Source organism: Phascolarctos cinereus, unplaced genomic scaffold (genome assembly GCF_003287225.1).
Source record: "Phascolarctos cinereus isolate Bilbo 61053 unplaced genomic scaffold, phaCin_HiC Scaffold_5;HRSCAF=322, whole genome shotgun sequence".
In the NCBI taxonomy this organism is placed as follows: Eukaryota; Metazoa; Chordata; class Mammalia; order Diprotodontia; family Phascolarctidae; genus Phascolarctos; species Phascolarctos cinereus.
Genome location: NW_027555958.1, coordinates 230,149,698 through 230,170,592, shown reverse-complemented (window position 1 = coordinate 230,170,592; position 20,895 = coordinate 230,149,698). Strand labels below are relative to the sequence as shown.

General features: G+C 43.4%; 1 protein-coding gene across 1 annotated transcript in view; it reads left to right on the top strand.

Moving 5' to 3' along the window:
* PTK7 (protein tyrosine kinase 7 (inactive)) overlaps nt 1-20,895 on the top strand; it is an 88,120-nt gene that overhangs the window by 48,149 nt on the left and 19,076 nt on the right. Inside the window, exons 7-17 of the mRNA XM_020976883.2 lie at nt 250-516; nt 5,662-5,795; nt 6,156-6,291; nt 6,770-6,889; nt 9,427-9,576; nt 9,724-9,874; nt 10,011-10,138; nt 10,640-10,843; nt 12,442-12,597; nt 13,038-13,270; nt 15,244-15,324. Coding sequence (XP_020832542.1) covers nt 250-516; nt 5,662-5,795; nt 6,156-6,291; nt 6,770-6,889; nt 9,427-9,576; nt 9,724-9,874; nt 10,011-10,138; nt 10,640-10,843; nt 12,442-12,597; nt 13,038-13,270; nt 15,244-15,324 — 1,760 coding nt within the window. The remainder of the gene's footprint in view (nt 1-249; nt 517-5,661; nt 5,796-6,155; nt 6,292-6,769; nt 6,890-9,426; nt 9,577-9,723; nt 9,875-10,010; nt 10,139-10,639; nt 10,844-12,441; nt 12,598-13,037; nt 13,271-15,243; nt 15,325-20,895) is intronic.

Genomic DNA, 20,895 nt, shown 5'->3' with positions numbered 1-20,895 from the left:
CAGGCCTGAGCCCAAGGTTCTAAGGCTGGACCACTCTGCCCTTTCATGAGGAAAAAGTGGGCTTTATGTCATGCTCAGACATGAGGTTTAGAGACAGGATTAGAGTTGTAGGCAGGCAGCTAAGGGGAATTGATTCAGGGGTCATAGAGGTCAAAGGGGGCTTGGAGCATTAGACTAGACAGAGAATGGTGAGGGGTGGGTCATGACTACCTTGATCCCCCACAAATAATAGAATTATATCCCCCACAGAGATTGAAGACATGCCACCCTTCCAGTCTCGAGTGTTCACGGTGGGCAGAGAGGAGCGGGTCGCCTGCATTGCTCCCCAGGGTGTGCCAGAGCCCCGCGTGTGGTGGGAGCGGGCTGGGACCCGGGTGCCCCACCATGGCAAGGTCTATCAAGAAGGCTACGTGCTAGTCTTTGCCAATACAACCGAGAGTGATGCTGGCACCTATACCTGCTATGCAGCCAACCAGGCTGGCCAGCGGCATCAGGAGGTCAACATCACTGTGGCCAGTGAGCAAACCTGCATGAAGGGGATCGGGGGTTGGGGGAAGTCTTCACCTCTCTCTCTTGCTCCCAAGACACTTGTTTGAAGGCCTGACTGTTTTTTTTAAAAAAACAAGGTCACTGTACTGGTCAGTGAGGGAAATCATTCGTTTTAGGTCTGGTCCTAGGATTTCATTAGCATAGAGAGCTCCATTTGAGGTAACACCCTCTACCATTGCAAAGTAGTAGCTGTTGTGCAACATTACAGTCTTAAGAGTTGCCTGGAATACCAAGAGGCTAAGTGACTTCCCCTTAATCAGAGGTGGGACTTGAGCCCAGGTTGTCCTGAGGAGCTAGCTCTCTAACTATAAATGCATTTGACAAAACTTGAAACAAATAGTTAATACAAACGGTGCATGTATGACTGACTGAATGACTGAATCCAAAGAATGTTGACTAATAGATTGATGTAAGTCTGGAAGGGAGGACTGTGGTTTGTCTTTATTGAAGTCATATCAGGGACATTCCTGATTAGCTTGGCAGACAGAAGACTGGGAGGGATAGCTAATATTTTGCATAACAATTAGAATCCAAAAGATTTGAACCAGCTTTAGAAAAAAAAGGATAAATCTGAGAAGATGGCTTTTTATAAAGATAAATTTAAGGTTAAAAAAAAAAAAAGAAACAAAACCCTCCCATGACAGTGGCATCAATACAAGATGAGAGTGATGTGGTTAGACTGAAGTCCATAAAGGTGGATCATGAAGAGTTGCCTATTTTGAGTTAATCAAAGAATCTGTAATGGGGTGGGGTAGAGAGGTGAGGATTAATGTTCTAATATTTCCCATTTCTACTTAGAATAATTTATAGCTGCAGTCCGCAGATAAATTAATTGTGCCAAAAAGGTTCTTTATTGAAGAAAAATATTCAGCACACTTCTGATTAATGTAGTGATATTACCATTCCGTAAAAGATAATTTCCACTCATCCACACTCTTGGCTTTACTTTTCCTTTTTAATAAAACCCAAGTCTTCATAAGGAAATATTTTCAAAACTGCATAGAAAAGTTTTGTTTTGTTTTAAACAGTCTCTTCCTTAACCGCTTTTTTAGACATAAATCAACGTTGATTAAACTTCTTTTATGTGGCGGGCCCTGTTTTAGCTTCTTTATCTTGTTAATTGCCATCTAGGTGGTGCAGTAGCCTGGAGTCAGGAAAACTGTCATTCCCGAGTTCAAATACAGACTCAGACACATATTAGCTGTGTGACCCAAGTCACTTAACCCTGTTTGCCTTAGTTTCCTCATCTGTCAAATGAGCTGGAGAAGGAAGTGGCAAACCATTCCAGTATTTCTGCCAAGAAAACCCCAAATGGGGTCACAAAGAATTGGACGTGACTGAAAAATGACTGATCTTGTTATGATTTTAATTCAACCTTAAAGAGAACAGAATAAGATTCAATTGAAATTAAAGTTCCTTTTTTTACTATACTAATTCTATTAAGACAACTTTAGCCAATTTTCTGTAAGGCCCTGAAGCATCTGAATGTTAAAATTTATGATATTCACCTACATATCAGGCTATGTTCAGATATGGTCAAATGAGGTAATGATTGTAAAGTGCTTAGCTCATTGTCTGGCAAATAGTAAGTATTATATAAATGTAAATATTATGTTGTTATTATTATTAATATATGGAACTTTGCTTTCTTCAGGCCTGCCTTAAAAACCCAAAGTACCTAAGGAACTATGTAGACTCTTTTAGGGTATTCCTTAAAATATTGAGGTTTTAAGTCCTAGAGACTTAAAGAAAGAGATGGTATGCTTTTCCCTTCCTGAGATTCTGTCATCGTTGTTTGGAGTGGAAGATGTAGCCCCTTCCTCAAGGAATCTAGAGCACTTATACAGAGTTCTAAAGATGACAGAAACCAATCAAGTAACTAACCAGCATGTTAGTCCGTCAGCATTGATTAAGCACCTACTGTGTATGTGCTGGGCATACAAAAAAAGGACAACAAATGGTTCCTGCCCTCCGGGAGCTACCAGTCTAGTGGGGGAGACAACAAGCAAACAACTATGTACAGACTAGCCCTATACAGGATGAATTGACAGGTAGTCTCAGGAGGAAGGCATTACTAAGATTTAGGAGGACCAGGAAAGGCTTCTTGTAGAAGGTGGGGCTTAAAGGGACTCAGGAGGTGGAGATGAGGAGAGAGAGCATTCCAGGCACGGGAGGACAGACAAGTGAAAATGCTTAAGGCTGGAAGGTGGAGGTCTTGTTCCAGGAAGAGCAAGGATTCCAATGTCCCTGGATCTCAGTGTATGTGGAGGGGAGTGAGGTGTAAGACGGCTCGCAAGGCAGAAAGGGACCGGCTTATGAAGGACTTTAAAAGGATTTTATATTTAATCCTAGAGTTAATAGGGAATCCCTGGAGTTGATTGAATAGGGGAGTGAAATGGTCAGATCTGCAGTGTAGGAAGATCATTTTGACAGCTGAGTGGAAGAGAGAGACCTGAGGCAGTCAGCAGATTATTGCAGTAGTTCAGTCGTGAGGTGATGAGGTCTTTCACCAGCGTGGTGGCAGTGCTAGTGAAGGGAAGAAGGAATGGATATACTCTGCAAGAGTAGAAGCCCGTCAGATTGGCCAGCATGACAAAACAGAAAAATGATAAATGTTGGAGAAGATGTGGGAAAATTGGAACACTAATACGTTATTGGTGGAGTTGTGAAATGATCCAGCCATTCTGGAGAGCAATTTGGAACTATGTCCAAAGGGCTATAAAAATGTGTATACCCTTTGACCCAGCAATAGCACTTCTAGGGCTGTGTCCCAAAGAGATCATACAGATGGGAAAAGGACCCACATGTACAGAAATATTTATAGCAGCTCTTTTTGTGGTGGCAAACAACTGGAAATTGAGGGGATGCCCATCAGTTGAGGAATGGCTGAACAAGTTGTGGTATGTGAATGTAATGGAATACTATTGTACTGTAAGAAATGATGAGCAGGTGGATTTCAGAGAAACCTGGAAAGACATGTATGAACTGATGCTGAGTGAAGTGAGCAGAACCAGGAGAATGTTGTATACACTAACAGCCACACTATGTGATGACTAAGTTTGATAGACTTAGCTCTTCTCAGCAATGCAAGAATCTAAGACGTCTCCAAAAGTCTCATGATGGAAAATGCTATCCACATCCAGAGAAAAAACTGTGGAGTTTGAATGCAGATCGAAGCATGCTATTTGCTCTTTTTTTTCTTCTGTTTTGTTTTGTTTCCTCTTTCTGATGGTTGCTCCTGTTGGTTCTAATTCTTCCTTACAGCATGACTAATGTGAAAATTTTTAAAAAAAAGTAGAAGCAGCAGGACTTGACAATTGATTGGATACAAGACAGTGAGGAGATGAGTATCACACTTGACTTGGGAGCCTGAGCAACTGAGAAGATGGTGGTACCCTTGACATTAATAGGGAGGTTAGCAAGAGGGGAGTGTTTGATGGGGAAGATAATGAGTTTGGTTTTGGACATGTTGAATTTAAACTACCCATGAGACATCCAGTTCAAGATGTGAGACTAGAGGGTTGGCAGAGGGGTAAGGGCCAAACAAGGTAAGTCTGAGAAGCATCTTCTTAGAGGTAATAATTGAAATCATGGGAGCTGATGAGATCAAGTGAAATAGTGTAGAGGGAGAAGGCCCAGGACAGAGTTTTGGGAGACTCTCATAGTTAGCAGTCGTGACTTGGATGAAGATCCAGCAAAAGAGAGAAGGAAGAAGCAATCAAGACAGGTACAAGCCACAAACCAGAAGAGAGCAGATTCATGAAGACCTAGATGGTCACCTAGAGGGTGATTGACAGTGTCAGAGGCTCCAAGAGAGGTCAGGAAGGATGAGGATTAAGAGAAGGCCATTGGATTTAGCAAATTAGAGATAACTGGTAGCTTTGGAGAGAGCAGTTTCTGTGGAATGATGAGGTTGGAAGCCAGACTGTAAAGAGTTAAGGGAGTGAGAGGAAGGAAGAAGAGGCATCTATTGTAAATGACCTTCTCATGGAATTTAGCCATGAAAGGGAGTACAGGATGATGGCTAGCAGGGGATGGATGGATCAAGTGTCTCCTCCCACATCTCCCAGCCTCCTTTACTCCCTACTAGTCTATGCATTACTGCCAGATTTGGTGAGGATAAGGGGGAGGGGATGGTTTTTTATGGTCATTTCCAACTCTCACCTCCTAGGAATCTATTAAATATATTTTCCTAGATACTGTTCCAATTGTCACTCTTTTTTTTTTTTGGTTTTTTAGCTAGGCAGTGGGGTTGAGTGACTTGCCCAGGGTCACACAGCCAATAAGTGTTATGTGTCTGAGGCCGGATTTGAACTCAGGTCCTTCTGAATCCAGGGCGCCACCTAGCTGCCCCTCACTCCTCCTCTCTAAAGATTTCAATGTCTCCCCATTCTCTGTACTGTAAAGTTGAAGCTTCCTTGTCTTGGTATGCAAGGCTTATTACAATCTGGCTTCAGTTTACCTTTTCAGCATTATCGTACTCCCCCTTTATATATTTCTATAAAGCCCAACCAGACTATTCCATGTTGCGCACTTTTCCTGTCCCTGAGCATTTGACTGTACCAGTGCTTGCACCTGAAATACTTTCTCCCTATTTATGCCTTTTGAACCCTGACCCTTATATCCTTTGAGACCTTCCTCAGACGTACTCTTAACTTCTCTTGTGCCTTAGTTTCTTTGTTTGCAACATAGAGAGGTTGAACTTAGAGGCTGGCCGCTAAGAATCATTCTATTTCTACATTTGCTGTCTTCATAAAGCCTTCCCAGATCCTCCCAAAGCAAAATGACCTCTCTCTTTTGAAGTAGTAATAATTTATTATGTTTTTTGATTGTCCAGAACTGGGTTGAGCACTGTGGAATATGTGAGGGAAATATTCAGAGTCTGATACTCCAGAGAGGTTTAAAACATAGTCTGTGCCTGTTAAGTATTTACAATCCAATTGGGGAGGGCTCTGTAAATGACAGAATGTGCTTAAAATACAATGCCAGGTGCTGCATAAATGTCCCTGAGTGTCACCATCCCCTCTAGTACCAGGGAGAGGTAGGCTTTCCTGAGGTTTGGGCTCTTTATCTCTCTTGATCCCAGTAACCTCCTTCTGTCTTCCCTTATAGCACTACCCAGGTGGCTGAAAAAGCCCCAGGACAGCCAGCTAGAAGAAGGCAAGCCAGGTTACCTGCACTGCCTGAGTCAGGCCACACCTAAACCCACTGTCGTCTGGTACCGGAACCAGATGCTCATCTCTGAGGTGAGAGTGAGTAGGTTTCAAGGTAGGTGGGCTGGGACATCTCTTGAAAACCATTTGTTAGGCATCCTCAAGATGTTTCTCTAGTCCTTCCTGTCCTTTCCCCTTAGACAACACGTCCTTGCCTCCTCTGTAGCATTTCCCCCCACCTTCCCAGGAGAGATTCCTTCTTTCCTCTGAAATATGTGGTCCTTGGACTGAGGAGGGTTGGGGATGACTAGAGGATGACATTCCATGCCCTTACCCCCATGCCCTCCACCCCTGGCCTTTGGAGTCTAAAGTATGTGATAGATTCTGCCTCCTCCGTGGGGAAGAGAAACCTAAGAGTGGACTGAGGCTTTCATGACATGGATTGTACTGCAGGACTCAAGGTTCGAGATTTCAGAGAATGGGACTCTTCGCATCAACAACGTGGAGGTTTATGATGGAAATTTGTACCGATGTGTCAGCAGCACCCCTGCAGGCAGCATTGAGGCCCAGGCTCGAGTCCAGGTCCTAGGTGAGTGAGACTTGTTGTCTTGAGGATAAGCCAGTGATTTAGGGGGAATGAGGGGATTGTAAAATCCAGAATGGAAGGAAACACAGCAGGATAGCATGTCACTACAGTGTCACTAGCAGGAGATTATCTTGCCTCTGCTCAGTAAAGACCTCTATAATGAGGAACTCGCTATCCTCTGAAATGACCCTTTCCATTTTTGGACAGCTACAATTGTTAGAAAGTTTTTTCTTTTATCAAGCCTTAATTTGCCTATCTGTAACTTCCACCCACAGCTCCTAGTTCTGTGCTCCGGGAACTGGCCTGCCCCACCCTATTAAGTCATCTCTTCCCCAGGCTAAATATCCCCAGTTTCTGCATTTGATGTTCATGTATTCAGAGCCATGCCCCCTCCAAAAAAAAAATAGTAATATGATGGTTGTATAGGGCCTGGGTCCTAAACTGACTGTCCACACCCATTCCTCCTCTCCCTCTTGGACAGAGAAACTGAAGTTCACGCCACCTCCCCAGCCTCAGCAGTGCATGGAGTTTGACAAAGAAGCTACAGTATCATGCTCGGCCACGGGGCGGGAAAAGCCCACAATTCGATGGATGCGGGCAGGTGAGTGCCCCGCAGTAGGGGAGGACAATGCAAGAGAGACTTACTGTGTGCTTACTATACGCCCAACCCCGTACTCAGTGCTGCGAGGCATCTGAAGAAATAATATCCTCATGTTATATGACACTTTAAGGATTATGTGCCTGTGAGGTTGGCCCTGCAGGTATTATTACCTCTCTTTTAGAGATGGGGAAACTGAGATTCAGAGGAGAAAAGTGATATGTCTTCTAATATATATCTATATCTATTTGTCTGTCTGTCTATCTATCTGTCTATAGCTATATATCTATCTATATATGTGTGTGTGTATGTGTGTATTACTCCTACTCAGAGAGATTTCACTCCTTTGGAAGGCAGCCATTTCCACTTTGGGAAGGGTCGTTCTAGGAAGGTCTCTTTTTGTCTTGTTTACACGTGGCAGAAATCTCCCCCTCTGCCATCTCCACCTGTCACATCTAGTTCTGTCCTCTAGGACCAATTGGAACAATTCTGATTTCTCTTGGTAGCCTTAGTCAAAGACAGCTGAGTCTTCCTTACTCCTGCTTCCCTACTCCACTTCTTCAACCATTCTTTGCCATGACTCAGACCTTATTCGAAGTTCACTGCTCTCTCCCCATACTCTGCTAAGACGTAGTCACAGTTTTCAAGTTTATCGTCTAGTTGGAAGGTACAAACATAAATAAACACACAAAAATCAGACAACAACTTGAACAATAGTATTGCCAAGCAATCCCTGATTAATCAATAAATGAGTGGGCCATAGATAGTAAGTGTTGTAAGTTGTGTTTTTTTTAATTTATTGATACATTTTGTTTTAACACTACAGACACTTCCCAATAAACCCCTTTACAAAGTACATTCCCTGAAAAGAGTTGATTCATGATTAACAGAAAGGAGGGATGTGGACCTAACATTGACCATTGCTTTTGACCAGCATTTGACCAGCCTTTTCTTGTTGACTTTTTTTCATTGTTTTAATCATTAGGTATTTTGTTTCCTTGGGTTTTCTTTCTTTGTTCTACTGTGCTTTGCTATACATTTTAAGGAGGAGGGAGGACTCACTGAAGACTATGGTGGTCTAAGACAGGAGGATGGGGGATTTACACTGGGCCTCCATGGATGGATAGGTTTGTGATTGGCAGAGAGGAAGGAGATGATGCTTCAGGAGCAGAAAGCCGCACAAGTGAGGGAAGGTGTTTTCCAGCAAGGCTGGGGGCTGGAGGCAGTGAAGATAGGACTTAGTCTATTGGGTTAACTTGTGGAGTGTTTTGTAGGTGAGCTACAAAAGAGACCGTTATAAAGGCGCAGATTATTCCTGGCCTTGAAAAATAACAGCTTTCTGCATCCTTACTGTTATTGCTGTCACACATGGAGAGTGCTGCTGTGGAGGTCGGGAGTTGTTCAATTGTGTCCAACTCTTCATGACCCCATTTGGGAATTTCTTTGCAAAGACACTGAAGTGATTTGCCATTTCCTTCTCCAGCTCATTTTACAGATGAGGAAACTGAGGCAGACAGGGTTAACTGACTTGCCCAGGGTCTCATAGCTAGTAAGTGTCTGAGGCTGGATTTGAACTCGGGGAGATGAGTCTTCCTCATGTAGTCCCAGCATTCCATCTGCTGTGTCACCTAGCTACCTGATGAGTTTTAGTCTTAGGGATCTGCCACTAACTAGCTGTGACCTTAGGAGACTTTTCTTGGAATATCCATTTCTGCCTCTATAGAATGAGATTGGTTTGGATTGTGGAGTGATTCTAAGATCATTTCTTTTGATCTTCCATATAGGGCTTTGAGCTAAGTTGTAGTATCCCCCTTTTGTGAATGAGGAATGGGCCTGGATCCCTGTTTTGAGGCTTGGTAACATTAAATTACTTTGTCCAGGGATACCCAGCTTAGTAAGTAATGAATGGAGCTGGAGCCCTGTTCCTGCTGTGCTCCCTCCCAGGGTCGGGAGTTTGGGCTTAATTTTGTAGACTGTGGGGGAAGCATTGGGTGGCTTTTTGACCATAGTGGGTTAGCAGAAAGTGGACATTGTGACCCCTTTCCTGGGGATAAACCCGAGCCCAGGTGAGCGGAAGATTTCTTATGAGAGCTCATGTGAGGTAATGGATTTGGAAAGAGGAAGGCCTAGGTTCCAGTAACACCTCGGACACTTATTAGCTGTGTGACCCTGGACAAATCATTTCATGTTTCTGAATCTCAGGATGATAGATGATAATAGCACCCTACATTATAGGGTTGCTCTGAGGATCAGATAAGGTAATGTATGTAAAGTAGTTTGTAAGCCTCAGGGGATCTTAGAAGGAGGGCCTTAGAGTCTGGTGTGCTCTAATTCATTGGGGAATTAACTTACCCAAAGTCACATAAATATTAAGTAGCAGAGTCAAAAATTGACCTCAGATCCTCTGTCCTTAAATGCAGTGTCCTTTCCATGATATTATACTATTTCTCAGACATAAATATCAACTATTCTCTATGGGTGTGGCTTCAGGTGAGTGACTTCCCATTCCAGCCAGTCCACTTCCTGTTCCTTTTTTCTAGATGGGAGCAGCCTCCCAGACAGTGTGACAGACAATGCAGGAACCCTTCACTTCTCCAGGGTGACCAGGAGCGACGCTGGCAACTATACCTGCATTGCCTCTAATGAGCCTCAAGGCCAGATCAGTGCCCACGTGCAACTCACTGTGGCAGGTAGATGTCCAAGGACTGGGATGGGGAGGGGTGATAAGAGTTGGCTTCTGAAGGGAGGTTCTCTGATGTGTGAACAGACAAGTCCATCTAGCCCAGGCTGCCACCCATCCCTCCAGTGCTCTGAATCTTGCCTTTCCCCCCATGCAGTTTTCATCACTTTCAAGCGAGAGCCTGAGCGTACAACGGTCTATCAGGGCCACACAGCTATGCTGCAGTGTGAGGCCCAAGGTGACCCTGACCCCCTCATCCAGTGGAAGGGCAAGGACAGAATCCTGGATCCTGCTCAGCTCGGACCCAGGTAGCTTCTACATCCACTCCCCACTTTCTTCCCTGGCCGCAAGCCTGACTGTTAGTTCCCAGGCTCTTGGGACTAAGAGTGAGAGATGAGTGGCCATAGGCATGTCTAAGATGGTGCTGGGATTTTCTTCCCACAGGATGCATATCTTCTCAAATGGCTCCCTAGTGATCCACGATGTCACCTCAGAGGATTCAGGCCGCTATACCTGCATCGCTGGCAATAGCTGTAATATCAAGCACACAGAGGCTTCGCTCCATGTTGTGGGTATGGAGTGGGGTTACAGCAGGCTGGGAGGCCTCAGAGATGAGGACAATATCGTGTAGACACCAAGGACGGGATGCTGAGAGAATGTAAGGTCCTTGAGGGCAGGTCCCATCATAAGCACATCATACATGCCTAATAAATGTCTGCCCAGCTCATGTGGGAACATGAGGCCACAGCCCCGGAGCAGTAAAAGGATGCCTGGAGATTGGGTAGTGTTGGTGGTAGGTAAGATGTTTTAGTAAGAGGCTTAGCAGTGGATGGGCTGTGGATACTCTATATAGCAAGATCCTTCACTTGAAGTCTTTGCACTTTGAAAAAGATATAATTTGAAAACTCTATTTCGACATAATTGGTTTCCTTTGTATTTAAAACAATCATTCTAAAAATGGATCCATAGGCTTCACCAGATTGCCAAAGGGGTCCATGACACCAGAGTGAAATCCCCTGCTCTTTAGCTTTCCTGGGTGAGTTCCAACTGACCAGCCATTTGTGCCCTTTCAGATAAGCCGGTACTGGATACCTCAGAGGGTCCTGGCAGCCCCCCGCCATATAAGATGATTCAGACCATTGGGCTGTCTGTGGGGGCTGCAGTGGCCTATATCATTGCTGTGCTGGGTCTTATGTTCTACTGCAAAAAGCGTTGTAAGGCCAAAAGGCTTCAGAAACAGCCGGAGGGTGAGGAGCCGGAGATGGAGTGCCTCAATGGTGAGCCTAGGGCCCATTGGACAGCAGTGGTTGGGGGGAGAGGGAGGAGGGGGGAGGGGTGTATGGGTGTTGGGCGCCCCCATGGGGCGAGGACGGAGATGGCAGTGGAGCCTGCCTAACTCTCAGACCGATTCCCCCTCCTCTCTGAGAGTCATGACCTGGCTGGTTCCCCAGGCCCTGAACCCAAAGCAGCTTTGATGTAGAATTCCCCATGGAACTTCCCTAGACCTGCTTTACCTTGGTCTGGTTATCCTTTTTGTAGTCACCTTCCTACATCCTTACATGTTCATCTACGGAATATCAATGCTTTTGTTGTATATGCTTTTCTTCCCTCGTCAGGTTCTCAGAAAGCAGATACATGTGTGTAATGTATAGAAATAGAAGCTCCCTGAGGGCAGAAACTCATAGGACTGTGACTTCCCTGGGGGCAGAGATTAAGTCTTCTTCGTGGGACTGTAAACTCTCTGAGGGCAGGGAATCTGTCTTCTCATAGGGCTCTAATCAGTGATGTGGCCATCCTCCATAGAGTTGAAGCTCCCTGAGGATAGGGCCTATGTCTTCTCTATAGGAGTGGAAACTCCCAAAGGATAGGGATTATGTCTTTATAATAGGATTAGACACTCCCTGAGAGCTTGAGCATTGTCATAGGTCCAGCAGTTCCCGGAGTATAGAAATGAGTGAGTGACTGTAGGAAAAAACACTTAATAAGCACTGTGTGCCAAGCACTGTGCTAAAGAAAATTCCTGCCCTGAGGGAGCTTATATTTTAAAGGGAGAGACAATGTACAAGGGAGTTTGGTGACTAGAGAGGATTCTTAGGTCCAGAAAATTAGAGGAAGGGTGAATGGAGCCATCAGGCAGTAGATTGAAACACCCCATCCAAGAACAACAGTAGGATTTATTTGATCGTGCTTCATGATTCCAGAAGTGGGTAAGAGGAAGGAGGAGGGGAGAAGGTGATTAGCAAGGCTATGGAGGAAATGAGAGAGTCTGGAGTGAAGTAAAGCATGGCGCCCGGGCTTTTTCTAAAATAATGGTCTGGGGAAAGCAGTCATGAGTCCAGGGAGCAAGGCTTCAGAGCAGAATTTAAAAAGAAAAAAAAAAGGGTTGGGGAATCCTGAGTAAGTGTTCTTCCTCACCAGAGAACTCTCTGAGGGTAGAATGTAATTGGTTACATATCTCTGTGTTTACCACTGACTCAGATCAGGTAGACACATTCTTGCTTTCTGTTTCCCTTGATACCCAGTGTCTGCTGCATTCATCAGCTGGTGGACCCTCTTGAGTCTCAGTGAACCTTTTTTGTGACGTAGGTATTGAGAGGAGGCACTGACATCTGCCTTGCTGGCTAGCAGGGCTTGTAATTGTCATTTTTCTCCAGAAGGTCGAGTATCAGACAATGTGATCTGACCTGTGGTTTAGCCACTTCCACATAAACATGAGCCCCTGCAAGGCACGTGAATGCTGGCTCATCGACCCAGTCATATAGGGAGTAGTGGGTTGTGCTTAGGCAGTTTTGGCTGTTGCTTGAAACAGGAAAGAGGAGGAAGTGGATTGAACTCTCTGGGCTCTTGAATCTCAGCTCACTCCTATTCTCTGCAGGTGGACCCATGCAGAATGGGCAACCCACAGCAGAAATCCGAGAAGAAGTGGCTCTGACCAACCTGGGCTCTGGCTCTTCAGCTGCCAACAAGCGGCACAGTACCAGTGATAAGATGCATTTTCCCCGTGCCAACTTGCAGTCCATCACCACCCTGGGTTTGTTGCCTTGGACTAGCTGTACTTCTGGTATTAGGTGTGGTAGAGCAGATAGGGCTTTAGATGGGGAATCAGGAGAGCTCACATTCAGAATCTGCCTCAGACCCTAAATGGCTGTGTGATCCTGGGCAAGTCACTTCTTCTCTTTAAAGGGGGCCTCAGTTTCCTTATCTGTAAAACAAGGGGTTTGGACTTCATAGTGTCTAAGGTCCCTTCCAGCTTTACGTCTAGAATCCTATGGTCCTTCTGCTGACACCAGCCTTTTCCCCAGTTCTGTACCTGAAGGTCCCACCCCAGATGGGCAGAGCTATTTTAGTAATTAAGACTCAGGGTGGGATGGGAGGAGGAGTCATGTTTCCCCAGGGGTATGCCAGAGATAAGGGATACCCAGTGTTACCACCCTGGGGATGGTAGAGGCTGACCTGGCGCTTTGCCCATAGGGAAGAGCGAGTTTGGGGATGTGTTCTTGGCAAAGGCCCAAGGCCTGGAAGATGGGGTGGCCGAGACACTGGTGCTGGTGAAGAGCCTTCAGAGCCGGGACGAACAACTGCAGCTGAACTTCCGACGAGAATTTGACATGTTTGGCAAGCTGAGTCATGCCAACCTGGTACGGCTGTTAGGCCTCTGCCGGGAGGCTGAGCCCCACTACATGATTCTGGAGTATGTGGACCTGGTACGATGCTGGGATGGGGACCTCAGACCCAGGGATGAGGTTGAGTGGGGCAGCAGGCACCAGGGGAGGACACCTTGGCCAAACCTGACTTAAGGGTCATGTGGAGTTCTCTCCTCGCCATTGCTGGACACTGCTGATTCTTTGCTGTTTCCGCTGTTATTAACCCAGGATTGACTTGAGGCCTCCTGTTCTTCTGACACTGGGGGTTCTTAACCTCTTTTGTGGCATGGACTACTCAGGCAGTCTGCTGAGACTTGTGGACTCCTTAGAATCGTATTTTTAAATGTACAATGTAAAATCCACAGGATTACAAAAGTACACCAAATATATTAAAATACAATTATCAAAATATTATTTTTAAAAAACCTCAGATGTTCTCTATGAACAGCTCACAGTTCACATGCCTTCCTACTCACCCATTATTTAGTTCTTTGTTGTCATTATTTGGTTTTTTCTCAAAGCTCCTTTTTTTTTAATTTAATTTTTTTCAATGAACAAAAATCTGTTTCTTTTCCCTTCCACCTTTTCCAAACAAAAAGAGAAAGGAAACCCCTTGTAACAGATAAGTCAGGCAAAACAAATTCCTGCATTTGACATGTTCAGAATATCTCTGTCTCATTCTGCTGCACCCCAAGGCCAGGACTTCTTCCTCAAGGTGTTCCATCACCACTGTCAAAACCCAGTTGTCTGTCACCATCCTCTCAGGCATCAGTTTCCTATTCCTCTTTGCCCAAGACTTGTTGATTCTTCCGCTATAATATGACAATGGCTAATAATAGCAATAGTTTTATTAACTTGGCCTTGTAGTCAGAAAGACCTGAGTTCAAAGCCTGCCTTAGTCACTTGTAAACTATGTGACCCTACCTCTCTGAGCCTTCGGTTTTCCCATCTGTAAAATGGGTATAATAGCACCTACCTCATAGGGTTGTTCTGCGAATCAAATCAAATGACATCATATCCATACAGTGCTTTGTAAACCTAAAGCAGTATATAAATGCCTGTTGTTGTTGTTTTCTGAAATGTGACCTTTGCCTCAGACACATAACACTTACTAGCAGTGTGACCCTGGGCAAGTCACTTAACCCCATTGCCTAGCCAAAAATAAAATAAAATAAAATGTGACCCTTATTCTTCATGGACAAAGCCATTATCCTTCTATAGATCCTAGCCATCTTGGGCATGGATTTATGTAACAAACATCTTTTCTGCCACTAGCTTCTTCCTTATGCCAAGTCAGCTTGGTGGTTGTGGCTTGAATCAACCAATCAGATTGCCCTCAAGGATAATGAATATATTTCCTTCTTCTTCTGTATCCTTTAATGTCTTATTTTCTATCTACTTGAGAAATAGCGTGACATAGTGGGTTAGGGAGCTTGCTTTGGGTCCAGCACTTAGGTCCTGTCCCTGGCGCAGGCTGCATGACCTTGGGCAAGTGACTTAACCACTCAGGGCTCTGGACCAGAGATGTCAAATGCTGCAGCCAGCAACACTCCTATTGGGCCAGAACGAATTAAAATGTAATTGGGAAATATTTAAGAAAATAAGAAGAAGTACAATAAAACATAGATGATGTTAATATGTGGTTTTCTAAGTCAATATATGCCTGCTGGGAACCTTATTGTGTCTCTCCCCCCTCCCCCCTTTCCTATTTGAGTTTGACATTGCAGCTATAGGTAAGTCTCTAAGGCTCCAAGATGCAGGGAGGGTGCTGACCTGCATTGTAGAGGGAGCTGCTGGCGAAGGAACCTCATTGGAAACTTCCTGTCCCATTAACATCATAAGTCCAGGCCCTCTCCCTATCTATATCTTTCAATACTGGGTTTTCCCCTCGGAGAGTTTCAGGTCACTTTGGTGTTTCTAAGCAGAGCTGGTAGATGTCTGGTGCATATGTGGTTCTCTGATTTGAGAGGGTCTATCACCCTGGGGCTGAAGAAGCCCTGGCATCTCTTTTACTATCTCTGTTTCTCCCTCAGGGGGACTTGAAACAGTTCCTGAGGATCTCCAAGAGCAAGGATGAGAAGTTGAAGCCACAGCCCCTCAGCACCAAACAGAAGGTAAGTGGGGGGAGTGAATGTTCTAGGAAGGTTGAAGGCTTATTATGGGAGAGAGTGTTAAGATGAATAGAACCAGGGATGTAGGGGTATGGTAGGAGATGTGCTCTTTAACTCCCTCTACTCCTTCCCCATTCCCCCTCCCCATGGATTATGCCACAGGAGATTTGGGTGGAAGAAACTGGAGATGTTTGGTCTCCTTTGCTGGAGAGGAAGTGGGGCCCTAGAAAAGTGTCTTGAAAGTGAAAGGCCATTTCTTATGAAAGCAGGATCAGGTTGGTTCTGCTTGGCCCTAGAGAGCTGACCTAGGAACAGTGGGTAGAAGTTTGCAAAGAAGCAGATTAAGGCTTGGTGGTCAGGAAAAGTTAATTAACAATCAGCTCTCTAAAAAGTGAGTAGGGTATCTCAGTCATTAGAAAATTTCCAGCACTGGAGGTCTTTAAGGGACAGTGATTAGATAGAGTATGAGGAGACCTGAGTTCAAATCCAGCCTCAGACATTTATCAGCTGTGTGACCTTGGGCAAGTGACCTTATTTGCCTCAGTTTCCTCATCTGTAAATGGGGGTAATAGTAGCACCTACCTCTCAAGGTTATTATGGGGACCAAATGAGATAATAATTGTAAAGGAATTACAACAGTTCCTGGCCCACAGTAAATACTATATAAATGTTAGCTATAATTATTATTCAAGGGAAAACTAGATGATCAGCTGGGTAGATTGTGCAGTAGAAGGGATTCTTATTAAGGTGTGGGTGAACTCAGTGCCCTCTAGAGGTCCTTTCCAATCAAGCCTCAGTTTCCCAAATGAAATAATCCATGTAAAATGTGTCAAAGAAATATAAATATCAGTTATTAGCATGATGTAGTGAAAAGAGAGGTGACCTTGAAACTAGGAAGACTTGGATTGAAGTTTTATCTCTGGTACATACCAGCTGTCTGGGCAAGTCATTTAACCTATAAATGTCCTAGAAAACTCTCTAAGACCAAACATGCAGAGAAGGTGCCGACCTGTAGAAGGAACTCCCGTGATTGGCAAAATTGCAGGGTCCCATTATTATTAGAGGGGATTCCTGTTCAGGTGTGGCTAGACTAGGTGACCTGAGGTCCGTTCAAGTCCTGAGAATCTGCAATTCGGTGATACATATGTTCTTGTAGGGACAGGAACAGCTATGTATCTTCCCAGCCCAAAAGATCTAAGGTAACAAACACAACTCCCAGAGTGGATGGCATTTTCTAGGCTTTTGTCACCTTAAATATTCCCTAGATAGTAGCAAGAAAAGGATGAGAAATCTGTAGTTGACTGTGTGGAATTTTCACCCCTTTTGTTTTGACTGTGGACTTCCTAATGTTTCCTTTCCCTTTCCCCTCTTAATTGTTCCTCCCTCTTGGTTATATGGCAACCCTTGATCTAGGAGCTTTCTACGCGCTCCATGGTCAAGGTCCTTTTTGAGTTCCAAAAACAGATTCGCAGATTCTCGTCTCACACCTGTCAGAACTTGGAATGGACCTAAGAGACCATCCTTTTATAGAGGAAGAAACTGAGGACCAAAAGGGGGGAAGTGATTTACCCTGGGTTCATGAAACAGCTGAGACTAGAACTCAAGTCTCTTGGCCCTAAATCTGGAGTTCTTTACTGTGTGCTACATCTCCATCTCTACCACAGTCCAGCTGTTTGAGTCTTATCATTCCTCACAGTGGCTTGAGGTGTGGGGTAGGGGGCAGACAGGCTGGGAAGCAATGAACAGGTTAGGTAAAGGACTGTGTGACTCCTTGGCAAGTCACTTAGTCTCGCTCAGCCTTAGTTTTCTCATCTGGAAAAGTGGTCTAATAGTACCCACTGCTCGAGGTTATTGTGAGGGTCAAATCATATGAGATAATAGCTATAAAGTGCTTTGTAAACCATAGCGTCTGACAGTTTAGTTGGGAGGCTACATGAGATGTATATGTGTGCACCCACAGTAAAAGTCAACATAAGTGGATTTAGTGGAACAGACACGAGGATTGTACGCTTTGAAGGCTAGAGGGTTCATGATTTCATCCTTACAAGTACTTTATCCAGTGGCCCAAGGTTACACAGAGTAGAAAGTAGCAGAGTCAGGATTCAACTACAGATCCTATGATAGCTTCATGATTTATTATGGCCAAAAAATTAATCACCTTCTGACAATTGAGCAGCTTCGTGATACAAAAATGCTAGATTTGGAGTTAAATAACTGAGTTTGTCCCCCTGGCTCTTTCATTGCTACCTGTGTAGCCTAGGGCTACAATTTTATTTCTCTGGGGCGTAGTTACTTCATGTATAAAATCAAAATTGGATTAGATGGTTTCATTTTTAAAATTTTATTTTTTTATTCATGGAATAAAAAAAGCATTTCCACAACATAGCACAATAAAAAAGATGATTGTACATGAAACTACAAATCTGCCATGTACAACTTGCTATTCCCTTCAAACATAGAACAGTTACCATGTAAATTGCTTTTTTTCTTTCTTTTTTTCTTAACCTCCCCTCCTTGCCCCTCCACCTCCTCCTAGAGATGGCCACCATTAAACACAAATAGGTATATATATGTAAAACTATTTTACACATATTTCTATTTATCATTTCTTTCTCTGGATGCAGATAATGTCTTTCTTCATATGTGCTTTATATTTATTTAGGTTATTTATAATCAAAATAACATTCACTTTAAGTCGTTCTTAAAGCAGTATTGCTGTTACTGTATACAATGTTTTCTTGGTTCTGTTCATTTCACTCTTTGTTATTTCATGCAAATTTTTCCATGTTTTTCTAAGGTCATCAAACTCATCATTTCTTATAGCACAGTAGTATTCTATCACAGTAATAAAACACAACTTGTTCAATCATTCCCCAGTTGATGGGAATCCCTGCAGTTTCCAGTTCTTTGCTACCACAAAGAGAGCTGCTATAAACATTTTAGAACATATAGAGTTTTTTCCTTTTTTCCTTGTCATCTTTGGAAATAGACCTAGTAGTGGTATTGCTGGGTCAAAGGGTATAGGTAGTTTAGTAACTCTTTGGGTATAATTCCATACTGCTCTGTAAAATGGTTGGATCAGTTCATAATTCTACTAAGAATGAATTAGTGTCCCAAGTTTTCCACATCCCCTCCAACATTTGTCACTTTCCCCTTCATTTTAGCCAATCTGGTAGGTGTGAAATGATATCTGAAGGTTTTTTTAATTTGCATTTTTCTAATCAATAATGACTTAGAGCATTTTGTTCATGTGACTATAAGTTGTTTTGTTTCTTCATTGGAAACCTGCCTGTTCATATCCTTTGACTATTTATCAGTTGGGGAATGACTTGTATTCTTATAGATTTGACAGTTCTTTATATATTTGAGCTATGAGACCTTTATCTGAGAAATTGTCTGTAAAATTTTCCCCCTACTTTTCTGCTTTCCTTTTGATCTTGGCAATATTTGTTTTATTTGCATAAAACCCTTTTAATTTATTGTAACCAAAATTATCCACTTAATGGATAATTAATTAATTAACCTCTCTGGGACTCAGTTTCTTCACGTGTGAAATGAAAGTTGGATTAGATGACTTCTGAGGCCCCTTCCAGGTCTAAAACCATTTGATCCTATTATGTGCCTCCATGTACTTAGCTAGCCTGGGCCTTGGAAGACATGTGTACTGTTTGTTTCAGGGTCCATCCTTCAGACCCTTTTCAGTTTGATATAAGAACTGACAAAGCTTGCATTCCATTGGCGTAGCCTTTAATAATTCAGAGGCTTCACCAGGCCATGAAGAGACAACAGAGTAGGATTTAAGGGAACGGATTATGTGGAAGGTATAAATGAGATACTCGGAGTGTACATTACCAGTAAGACTGTCAGTAGGTTTTGGCTTGCCGTAGATTTCCTGGTGGAAAGAGATCTTTCTGACCTAAATTCTAAAGGAAAAGAGCTGGAGCAAAGGATAAGAGCATCAAGGTTCATTTTCCTGGCTGAATCTTGGGGTATAAGTAGGATCATTTGCTTCTGTGGTGTGATTTGAGAGGAAAAGTGTCTCATTATGTACTGAGAGAACACCTTCCTAAGAATACCTCCCCCACTGTTTAACCACAGTGCTTGAAATTCTCCCAGCAAGGATTCATTCTTTGGGGCTGAGATCTATCTCCAGGGGGTCCCTGTTAATAATGCAAATAAGGCTAGTAGGTAAGGCTGGCACAGTTAGGCAGCTCCCAGTCAAACTAGTCAACAGATCTAATCTGTCCTTGGAATAATGAAGCTTGAAAAATTTTGATTGAACCCTATACTCTGGTCCAGTGGGTCTGGAGATTTGGAATATTTACCAAGTATCAAGCCAGGGGTAGGGATGGAATTAAGTAAATTTTGGAGCAAAATGGAGGAATTTCAGACTGAAATTGGTGTATGTAATGTAATTTCATATCTAATATTTTAGAGGGGGAAAATATCACTAACATTGAAAATTTTATAGAATTAGAATGCCAGGGTTTGGTGGAACCAGTGAGAGAAACGGTCCGTTTAGGGATTGTCAGATATTGACACTAGCATGAATTAGTTTTAGGAATGGACGCTAGAAAGGTAAGGTAAAGGTTTTTTGGGGTGATTTTTTTAGATGGGCACTCGGGGGGGTTAAGTGACTTGCTCAGGGTCACACAGCTAGTAAGTGTTATGTGCCTTAGGCTGGATTTGAACTCAGGTTCTCCTGATTCCAAGGCTCTATCCACTGTGCCACCTAGCTGCCCTTTTTGGGTGATTTTTACAAATTTTATTTTTACAATTTTTTTCCACTTAATAGTATTTTATTTTTTTCCAATTACATGTAAAGGTAGTTTTCAATATTCACTTTTATAAGGTTTTGGGTTCCACATTTTTTTCCCCTCCCTCCCTCTTCCCGTCTCCCCAAGATGACAAGCAATCTGATATAGGTTATATGTGTACAATCATATTAAACATATTTATCCGCATTAGTCATAATGTGGAAGAAGAATCAGAACAAAAGGGAAAAACCATGAGAAAGAAAAAACCAGAAAACAAAACAAAACAGTGAATATAGTATGCTTCCATCTGCATTCAGACTCTGTAGTTCTTTTTCTGGATATGGACAGCATTTTCCGTCAAGAGTCTTTTGGAATTGTCTTGGATCCACTGTATTGCTGAGAAGAGCTAAGCCTATCATAGTTGATTTTCATAAAATGTTGCTGTTACTGTGTACAATGTTCTCCTGGTTCTGCTCATTTCACTCAGCATGAGTTCATATAAGTCTTTCCAGGTTTTTTTCTGGAGTCCACCTGCTCATCATTTCTTATAGCACAATAGTATTCCATCACGTTTATATACCACAACTTGCTCAGCCATTCCCCAATTGATGAGCATCCCCTCAATTTCCAATTCTTTGCTGCCACAAAAATATAAATATTTTTGTACATGTGGGTCCTTTTCCCATTTGTATGATCTCTCTGGAACATAGCCCTAGAAGTGCTATTGCTGGGTCAAAGGGTATGCACAGTTTTATAGCCCTTTGGGCATAGTGGAAAGGTAAGTTTTAAGTTTTAAAGGTCTGAATGATATGTGAAG